General features: G+C 34.2%; 2 protein-coding genes across 2 annotated transcripts in view; one reads left to right on the top strand and one right to left on the bottom strand.

Moving 5' to 3' along the window:
- Positions 1-1,845: 1,845 nt before the first annotated feature.
- LOC108977828 (doublesex- and mab-3-related transcription factor A2) lies at positions 1,846-5,838 on the bottom strand. Its single transcript, XM_018947751.1, has 4 exons — positions 5,380-5,838; positions 3,515-3,779; positions 2,122-2,411; positions 1,846-2,054 (listed from the first exon to the last, which is right to left on the bottom strand). The coding sequence occupies exons 1-4, from the start codon at positions 5,629-5,631 to the stop codon at positions 1,860-1,862; spliced, it is 1,002 nt and encodes a 333-aa protein (XP_018803296.1). The 5' UTR covers positions 5,632-5,838; the 3' UTR covers positions 1,846-1,859.
- A 1,116-nt stretch (positions 5,839-6,954) lies between these two features.
- The window catches only part of LOC108977847 (probable serine/threonine-protein kinase MARK-A), a 31,776-nt gene continuing 27,684 nt past the window's right edge, over positions 6,955-11,046 (top strand). The window contains exon 1 of the mRNA XM_018947781.1: positions 6,955-9,009. Within this exon, the coding sequence (XP_018803326.1) occupies positions 8,820-9,009 (190 nt within the window). The 5' untranslated portion in view covers positions 6,955-8,819. The remainder of the gene's footprint in view (positions 9,010-11,046) is intronic.

Raw genomic sequence — 11,046 nt, 5'->3', positions numbered from 1 at the left:
AATGCACGCATACACACATGTAAGTATATTTTGTGTTAAGATGATTAAAGTAGTATGTGTATGCACGTATATTTGTGAAAACACTTAGCTAAGCGCTTATTTCCGTAGTGTTGACTGCTAAGGGTTAAATAATATGGTTTTGTTTTGTGTTTTATTGCAGTTATAAAGTCATAATCTATGTAAATAATAACATTTTTCCAGCGTGGATTTTATTCAATTTCCTTTGAGATGCATGTTGCCGACGTTCGATAAAGTTTTTCTATTTACTGGCGGCATAAGTGCAGCGTTATGTGTTGTCTCGTTGATTACAGTGAATAAATTCACACCCGCGGTAGTTAATTTGATTGAATTTGGTTTTTATTGCCACAGGTTTATGAGTGTTGTTCATATAATTTTTAAAAATGTATGTATTCCTGAATTTTTAAAAAATATAATTTTGTCTAAATGAATATTGAAATAATAATGAATAAAACTATTTTTAAGAACATTAAAATTTAAGATTTTAGAAATTCGAAAAATATTTTTTTCTATAGCTAATGTTGCAAATCATACATTAAAAATAATGGAATTAGTATTTAAATTAAATATTTTTCTCTGAAAGTCTTAATCTAGCCCTGAAAATGCCTTTATTTCTCACTCCTAATACCGGATAAAAAAATCCAAACTTAAAAAATGTCTTTTCAAATTTACATTTTTATAATAAAAATAATACAATTAATATTTAAATTAATTTTTTTTGGAGCCCTGAAAATTTTAACGCCGTTTTTTTCTTATCCCAAATACCGGTAAAAATAATTATAACAAAAACTAAAAAAATATTGTTTTCAAAGTTACATTTCTTTAATACAAATAACGAAATTAATATTTAGATTATTTTTTTGTAGCCCTGAAAATTTTTATGTATATTTTCTCATTCCTAATACCGGATAAAAATTCAACACAAATTACAACAAAAACTAAAAAAAATTGTTTTTGTCAAATTGACATTTTCATAATAAATATAATGAAATTTATTTATTTATTTATTTGCATTAACCTCTTTCTTATCTTATTCCAAATACCGGATTAAAAAATAATAAAAAAATGCTATAAAGCAAAAAAACCTTTTTTTCAAATTTACATGTTTTCGCTCTCGTCTATCATTTTGAACTAGTACTCACACATAGCCATTATCTTCAAATCTGTGGTCGGTAAGCTTACACATTCAATTTATACTTTATCAATTTTTAATTATATTTTTTTATTGAAAACATTTTTTAATTAAAAAATTCTCAACCCTATCCATAAATCAAGGCCCGAGCTGTCCTCTGAAACTCGAGTAACCGAATAGTACTCGTACAAATGAATTTCGAATTTAGAAGGAAAAGATGGAACGAACCTCTGCCTAGCATCTCCATGCGCGGCCTCTCAGGTTCACCGTAGTAAATAAAATATAAATATGTGAATTCACTTAAGAACCACTCTAAATGTAAATATGTGTTTTAAAACGAGAAAAAATATACATATATTCGAATAAATTCTGAATATTTTATAAAATTTTAGAATTTTGCATTTTAAAACATTAATGAACTGAAACTGTAGAATGTGAAAACTGTATTTATATGTTGAAAATTTGGTGACCAATTAGTGGTGCTATACGTACAAAAAAAGCGAATCTAAGTTTTCTTATGTTTTTTGTTTTCAAATTTTACTTCCTACAGGATCTTTTCACCATATAACCATCTGACTAAAAGCTGACAATCGCGCCGTCAATACAGCCAATTTTTATTCAATAATAAAAGCAATTAATAAAATTATAAACAAATGATAGCCTATTTAGTATATTATATTTTATAGGTAGGAGATGTATGCGGACGGCATCAATTGAATTGATACGTGTCCATGCAGGTGCAGTTGGGAAGGGTGCAGCGTGGCGCCAAATTCGATAAATGGCCCATGGTGACGGGAAAAGAGAGCGGTACAAACCATTTGGGGTAGGCGCAGATGGCCGGTGAGCCGGTGGATACGGGGGAGCCGCTAACACTATTCACCGTTAAACCCGTTTTGTGCGAATACTAAAATGGATGGAAAAATTTAAACAAAAATTTAGAAAAAATCACAAAAAGCCCTGCTAGTGCTTACCAGCTCCGCTGTGACTGGCTTAAAGGCGCTCCGTATGGGCGTTGCTTTTATTGCTGTTGTTGCGTTAATTGTTGTACTAGCTGTGGCAGTGGTTGTTGCTTCGGTTAATGTGTTACTAAGTGCAGGTGTTACACTCTCAATTGCGCGCACCAAATCCAAGTCACAACGCTTCAATATCAATTCTAGTACGGAGCGTTTTCGATGCGGAAAAAGTTGCGCCAACATATCGATAGCGCTCTGTGAGACCACCACTGGAGAGGGTGGGGTGGGTGTTGAGCCCAACGAAGTTGCTGAAAATTATTAAAAATAAACGATCCACCATCCATATTTGTGCTATGTGTTACTGCATATGATGAGCTTTAATAAAACATTCACGTTTCTAGCGAATGGATACAGATAATCAACGTGATAATCAAAAAGAATAAGGGAAGTAAGGAAGTACTTGACTCCTTGAACTACAAACTTCTGCGGAATTGCTTTGCTCATTATTATTATTATTATTAGTATTAATAAAAAGGATAATACAATTAAACCTTAACAATACAAAAAGTATCAGCATTAGCAACTAAGGCCATCAGCTTAACTGCTCATTATAAAAATTGAAATGAAGGATTGAGAATATTTTAAACCACTTCTGTGTGGCTCAGACATTTTTTTGTAGCTTTCGTTAAAAATTTAGTGTGGGTAATGAGTTACATGGGTTTGCGGGTTTGAAAAAATCGAAAAATATGCGATATCTTATTAAATTCTACAACATCTCTTAAATTTTCCTGTTGATCCGAGTAATAGTTTTGGAGACAACCTTGAACATTTGTGCGCTCGGGGCTAGCTAGGCTAAGTGCACCGTCTTTAAACGAATTTTTCTCGAAGTCGGTTGGCGAGATTTCTCGAGGAATACTTATTTGATCTCCATAAAATTTTACAAAGATCTTTGAGACACAATTCTTAAAGACATGGACGAAAGATTTTTTTCGATTACAACTACTTGATAAAAATATCGCGAAGTTTTCATTTTTTTTGTAAAAATGTCTACTAAAAATTAAATTTTCAGTGTATTTTTCCTTCGTCCAAGTTCTTAGTTAAGGTTTCAGCTAAAACGCTTATTTTTCACTTTAGATGATCCTGTAAAGAGTTATTCTGCCCCCGTGGGCGCATCTTTTTTCGCAGGGGTCACCGCAAATGGCCCAGTTCAAAATTCTTTTTTTCCAAAAATTTCAAAATTTCTTTGTTAATAGTGTATGTTTGTTTACAATAAAAAATCTAATAAAATATTTAATTTTTTATATGAAACAAAAACTAAAAAAAAACTGTTTTAACTGTCTTTGCAAAAATTTTGTTTCCTAGTATTATCTACATATGTATACATATATTTATAAATTCCTCCAACACTCACTTGTTGCCTCGTGACTCAAACTGCCGCCACAACTGGACGTGCTAAGGTCCTCAGCCATCTGTTGTATTTGTTGTGGTTTCAATTGACGCTTTGTTGGCAACTGTCTGACCATTGCGTCGCCCACCTCCGCGCAATCATTTAAGACGCTCGTGGATAGACCAAAGATTTGTCCCTCCGGCAACGCATCCATTTGTTTGCCCGTCTTCGTGGCCATCAGGCGCAGTGCAATGGCATTCTCCACCGCCTGTTGACGCTTCAGGGCAACCTGCAAATGTAGAAAAAACACAAACTTTCACGGATATAAACAAATGGCTTAGTGAATAAATATGGTGTGTAAACATAGTCGCAAATCACTTATGCACACACTCACACACAAATATATGTACATAGATACAAGTATATATGTATGTATGTATATATAAGAGTAGACAACGTTGGCTCACATTTTATTCGGTGTAAAGTGAAATTAATATGCGACACAGCGGACACATTTCACCATACCCGCTCTCCCTTCGCCTACTGGACTTGTTTATGCTTTGCTCTCATATCTATTTACTTTATTCTATTAGCTGCTGTACATTTTGATTGACTTTGGCGTCTCGCATTTCATTAATTTTCACATTCTGGTTATGTGCTGCAAATGACCCATACTCCCATACCGATTTAACTGCATTAATTTCAATTCAAACAATCATGCACTATATATTTGTAGTTAAAATACATACATATATGCATATATGTATATATAAACGTAGGAGTGTTTGTTTCCTTTTGGCAAATAAATGGAATGGAAAGTAGGATTTAAGAAATCTCGACGCTCTTGCCTTGTGGGAATACAAAGTCAACATTGTATACTACACATCAACGGCTCGAGACGACACAGCTCATGGCTTACGGCTTACAGCTTTGTAACTTGAGTAGCCTTCGGCCGATTGATTACTAAACACGAGCGAGGTTTGTGGGAGTACTGAGTAGCTGCGAACACTTGGGTAAACATGGAAATTGAAATTGAAGCATAATTACTGTTATAAATAGCCGAGGAGGCAGACAGTTTGGCAAGAATTTCTTACCATCATCTTTTTTGCGACCAGTGTTTCACTTTATAACTGTTTAAGGTACCGTTAACAGTTTATTTTTTATTATACTAGAGTTTTAAGGTTTTCCAAACAAGAGTTGCTGAACTTAACCGATGAAAATGTATTGAGTTTAGGAGATGCGTAAGGAAAAAATTCAAAGAATTGAACTCGCTGTCGAATTTCATAATTTGATATGAAAATATACGTACATACATATGTACATGTATATTTTATGAATGTTTTTGGAGGAGATATTTTTTTTTATAAATCAATAAATATTATGAATTATCACTGTTTTTTTTTTTTGTACTACTCTCCTAATCGGAGATTCATTTTTAAAATTGACTCTGTTACCTATCGCCAGGAGGATCTACAAAAAAAAACGTGTCTGAAAGGTAAGAAAGACTTCGCTGCTTAAAATTATCTTAAATGCAAAAACTAAAAAACATTATTATAAATATAGTATGATGCAAAAGCTAGTCAAAATTTTAATTTTTGACAAAATAACGGCTTCCAAAAAACTTCGAACCACGTTGCAATTAAAAGCTGTCTTCCGTGAGTTGAAGTTCCATGACATCACTAAATCTCGAAATATATTTATCCTTTTTTCTTCTTCTTTAATAGCGTAGACACCGCGCTTACGCTTATATTTTTACACAAAGTAGCAAATGCTAGTCTATAAAGAAGGCGTACTATCACACAAACATCTTTTAAACCACATTGTATGTTTACAAATTTCTCCTCAAAATAAGCATTATTTACGTAACGTAATTAAGTTAATCATATCACCTGTGCCGCCATAATACGCTGCCGTTCGAAGATTAACACGCACTTTGGACATTTACAATTTTTGTAGGTGCATAGCTTCTTGTGGCCACGCAACTCGGAGATGATGCCATGATTACGGCAACGTGCACATTTTGGCACCCGATTAGCGCCTTTCGAAGGCGCCGGCATTGTATTCACTTTAAAGGATTTATTTAAAATACCGCTACGCGTTTTCTTTGAGCCCATATTTCTATCGGCAGTGGCACTGTCCATTTTAGCCGAAATCGCACTTCCGGTTTAAGTAAAAGCCGTCTATTATGCAAAGACTTTCCAAATGAAACTAATCCAGTCGATTAATTTATATCCGTTGCTAAATATCCTAATGATTTCATCGGCATTTGATTGGCAATTTTTGTGCCTTCTTGTTGCCAATGGTGTACTGTTATTTTACATTGCGCAAAAGTAGGTTGTATACGCACATGGATATCTTTTATTATATCAAATATAAATGCATACATAGCAACAGTCCTTTGCAACGCCTTGAAGGATACATCGTTGTGATTTTGCTACATATACCTTTACGGCAAATATCCTTTTCGCAGTGGCTATTCGTTTCAAGTTGTTTTCTGTATGCTTCTTCCTCCATTCGAAAATATTTGGACACACCCCTCTGTTGTGATTGGTCAGTAAGTTAGGCGTCACCCAGCGATAATCTAAGCCGTTAATCTCTGCAGTATTATTTGTATTGCTCCGTGCAAAATAAAAGCAACAACTTTACACACAGTCGATCATTGTAGGCATAATAATCCCAATAATAACAGTTTTAAATTTTAATATTGATAGAAAATGAAAATATATCAAAGTCAAATGTCGAAAGTCACAAATACACAGTAATCAAAGGCTATAGTGATAATAATATGGACACCAAACTATTCCTTGTATTTTATGCTGTGTTGATGGATTAAAAAGTGCAGAAAATATTTCTTAAAACTTATATTTTATTATTAAAACAAATAACTTCATTAAAGATTATTTCCTTTATTTTTTTTATTATAAATTCTGTACATAGTTTTATTGTAAACATATCTGTCGATATACGCAAATAAGTTAATGTTTAATCGATATTTATGAATCACCTAAATAGGGTTGATCGAAATAGCAAGTGAGTCAGAATATCCAAAGTAATCGGTTAATTTTCAACCGAAGCCAAAATGTATCCATTGCGTTGTTTTTGTTTTGTCCAATTAGAAATCGTTTCCCAACCAAATAGCTTTGTTTAGTATGCTTTATGTATAATGCGCCGTGGCTGGATGACAAGCCAAACAAAAATAAACGACAGTAATGCCAACGCTTATTTATAATAATAAGCAAAACAGAAGCTATAATAAATTAAGATTTTTAAGAGTTTTAAGAATAACAAACTTAATAAAAAGAAGAAAACAAGAAAGGCTGAAGTAGTGGCATATATATAAATGACGAGAATGTTAATGCTAGTAGAAAATTTCATAATTGTATCCCTGTCGTCAAAGGGAGGCAACACCAGCGTGGCGGCCATTCGAGAAGTTTGGCCGACGACAATGCCGAACCTGCAATTGGTTTTCAGTCGGAATTTCATCATCGATAAGTCTGCGTGGAAAATGGAGCGGTAATAGCTAAAGGAATAACAACAGCGAAAAACGCAAAGAAAACGGCCTTTTGTCCGCTATTTCAGCGAATTTTTTTGTTAAAAGCAAAAATTTACCAAACGACGACTTCTACCACTGCAACTACATCCACTCACTACCACCAAAATCACTATCAAAAATAAATACATACATCCAAGCAGCAGCAGCAACGTTGACGTGAGCAGAATTTTGTGATGAAAAAAGTTAATGGTCAAACAGAATTAACTGCCACAGCGTATACAGCTAAAGCACCAGCAGGAAAAACAACCGAAACAATCTTTCCTAAATTAATCATATTGAACGCAATAGAACATCAGGAGCTAGAAAATTTGCAATTTATTCAACATCACCAACAAGCAGCAGAGAAAAATCAAATTGGCGTAGTAGGGGCGTCAGCTGTAGCAGCACTTGAAACGCAGTCGGACGAAACATTTGTTGAGTCGACCGCGGCAGAGCTAGCGGCAGCGAACGCAACAGCAGTGAAAATTTTCCATATTGAAAATTTAAATTTGCAAGGATCACCAAATTCTTCGCTTAATTCAATTGAGATTAATGCGGAATCTTTTTTATGCTACCTTATTTGACTGTTAGTAAAACATTGAGAAAAAGAAGAAGTTAGCTTCTCCGAACACCACCAGTTTTAGCACCAGAAAAAACAATAGCAACACGATTCTTGCTAGCAGTAAAATCCATCACTTATTCAGCTTTAATAGAAGCGATCGTAATTTCATCTGAAATTGAGTACCAATCTATACGTATTCACTATAAACTACAATTTAAGGACACCGTAGTTAAAAGTGGAAAAGTACCTTCAGCATATAGTTTGGGAAATTTTAAAAGAAGCGTCCTGTACGGATTTAAATACATTTTGGCAAATCATTATTTGCTGGTGGAAACCAGCACAACCAAGAGCAATTATTACTTTGAAGACTCCATCCACCATTTTGAACAAACAACAACGCTTTAGTAGCATTCACAGCTGCAGTACAGCTAAAAGTCAACGAACACCCGAACCTCTCGGCAAACGAAAAAGTTGAAGAGGAAGCAGAAGTAGCTGTAGAAGATCGACTGACATTCGGCGTATAATAATTGGACAAGTGAAAAAAATTGAGGAAAGGAAGGAGGTGAAACAAAAGAATAAGCGAAATAAACAAAAAATAAAACGTTTAAAATTACAAACGTAAGCCAACAACATATAGAACGACACATTCAGGCCAGACGGAAACTGGTGTTGCAGCCAACAAGTCGAAGCGAGCCGAAGTGATAGATAGAAATCCACAGACTGTGGTATAGGCCGTGAACATATAGGCAAGCAACTGTGTGTAGATTAAGCATCAAGGAAAGAATAGTTCAGTTGTGTGTTCTTTGAACTTGTTCGGGCTTGTTGTTTTGGAATTTTGTTTCGGAAGCAACTTGAATATATACGTGTAAACGAGTCGTTGCTTAAAGTCAGTGTTCCAACAAGAAAAGTTCCGGCAATATAAAAATAGCAATTCCTCGAAAACTTTCAAACTGAAATTATAAAACTTTTGCAATATCAAAAAATTAAAGAAAAAGTCAGTTCGAGAGAAGTGATTTGTGCTAATATACGTGCCTGAGTTTTTATTTTTTTGAATTTGAGCGATTGATTGCCAATTTAACAAATTCCATTTTGAAATTCTACGCTGATAGAAATCTACCTTCAATAATTATTTTTCACTATATCGCGGACAAATATTATATCGCCAACTTACTACCGCAAAGAATATAAACTACGTAAACACCGAAAACCGCTAACGAAGAAATTGAAGAGAAAAAATGGTGGAACGCATATTAGAGGAAGAGGAGTGCAACAGCTGCGCCCCGTCTGCATCTAATGTTGCCAGTGGCTCCAATGTAAAAACGGACAACAATGGCAAAGCTACTAATTCTGCTGGCAGCGGCAGCGATAGTGGTGTAGGCGGAGGTGGCACTTTCTCTACGGACACCGATAACAGCAGTCAATCAGGTGAGTTCAATAAACCACATACATATTATTGTATGGTTTCTAGTTCGATTCCCAGCTTTTAGAATATTATGTATTACACCTGTATAATAAGTGCTTAGTGTAGTCATAAATATGCATTCCGACACAAACAGTGGCAATTTACGAAACCCACCATTTGTTGCAGTCACCAATTGCTGCTCTTTTTTCCCTCATTGGTTTATATAGCGCTATTTTTCATTAACGGTATATGTATGTACATATGTATATCTGTGTATATATCAGTTAATCTCTTTTGCACAGCGCGCATTTTATTTTAAGTGTTTACGTCAATTCATATGACTGTATTTTAGGAACATTTAATGATCCTTTAAATCATTAAATTCGTAAAATTCGTAATTCATATATTGTTTCTTAGAGAGAAACTTTGTTTTTTCATTAAAATACAGTCATAAAGCTTAGGTTTGCTGTTATATCTAAGTAATTGCAAATATTTTCATACATTTATAGTCATATATTTTATTTTACATAGAGTTTCTTGGAGAAGAATAACGTACATTTCCTATAGCGAACTATATAAGAGTATTGTCAGAAAATTCCTGCAGATATACCACCATAATTGACAGAAAAAAATCAACTAATTGGCTGAGTAGGTGGAAAAGTAGAGTAAGCGAAAAAACTTGTCGCCTCCTTGCGTTGGTCTGTTCTACAATTAGTAAATTTTTTGCCGTGAAAAGTGTGTTGTCTCCAAACAATTACAGTTCTGGTTTATCACAATTTTTTCCTGCTTTTTTGATTTTTGTACCTACATAGCCTTCTTGCTCATTTCAACATGTTTTGCTAAAAGTAGAATACTTTACTGAATAGCACAGAAATTGCAAACTGATGAAATATTGCTGATGAATAAATTTGCAGAAGACAGTAGACGTAAAGGCGCAATTATAGAAATGACTCAGCTCGAATGCGCGATACACATATATGTACATACTATATAGATATGTACATTTACAAATAGAATTAATATTTTTTGAATTTGCTTTGACATTGCATCATACCTACCTGCTTATCTCCCACTTTATTTTGCAATCTCTTCTCGCCATATTAAAGCTACCGCATTTCGAAGCTTGTTTATGAAATTTTTGCAACAAATCAATAAAGCTATACATAGTATATTCCTACTTACTATTTATACGTATGTGTGTTGGTGCTGCATTTCTGGTGCAATGGAACGCAATATACTAACATGTAGCGAAATGCGAACACTAAATAAAAATGCATGTATACCGAACATGCACAGATAGCAAATAAAAGGAAACGTCATATTCAGCGGCACCTGCCTGCTGCCGCCGTTGGCTTCGCAGTTTTTCTATAACGCCGCAGCTGCGGCTGCAGTAGCAGAACTTGCTATTCGCTGTATGTGTCGTGCAGCTTGAGTGCTCAAGTAGCGGCTGACTAACCTTGATGACGTTTATTGCACTCGTGTGCATTTTAGTTGCCGTCAAGATAGAACACAAACAAATGCCTGTAACCACATAAGCGAACAAAAAGAGAAAGAAAAACTAAACGTTGTACGTAAGCATTGGTGACTGACTAGCTGGTTTTGAACAAAATATATACAGTTAGGGACTCAAGTCTTCATACATACCCAAAATTTCATATTTTCGTCAATTAAAGAGTACCAGGAAAAAAATGTTTAAATTAACAAATTCAGTTCTATTTTAATTACTATACGAAAACAAAATTTTTCATTAAACTTTTAAAATAAAGAAAAAAACAATAGAAAACATATAAGAAGAGAGGACAAAAGTGTTCATACATAGCAAAACACATCTTAGTATTTAAAAAAAATATAGTTTTTAAGTTATTTTTTTTTTAATTTAATATTTTCTTGGTCCACCGTTAGCGTCAATCACGGCCTGCAGACGTCTTGGCATTGATGCAACGAGATGTTCGKTCACATCAGGTGTAATCTCGGTCCAGCACTTTTGTAAAGCGTCTTTTAGCTTTTGTTTGTTGGGAACATCAACATGAGCAATTTTTCGTTTTAAAACATCCCAAACG

The sequence above is a fragment of the Bactrocera latifrons genome, unplaced genomic scaffold (assembly GCF_001853355.1).
Source record: "Bactrocera latifrons isolate USDA-ARS-PBARC rearing strain unplaced genomic scaffold, ASM185335v1 scaffold_96, whole genome shotgun sequence".
NCBI lineage: Eukaryota > Metazoa > Arthropoda > Insecta > Diptera > Tephritidae > Bactrocera > Bactrocera latifrons.
This window is presented reverse-complemented; position numbering and strand designations above follow the sequence as displayed.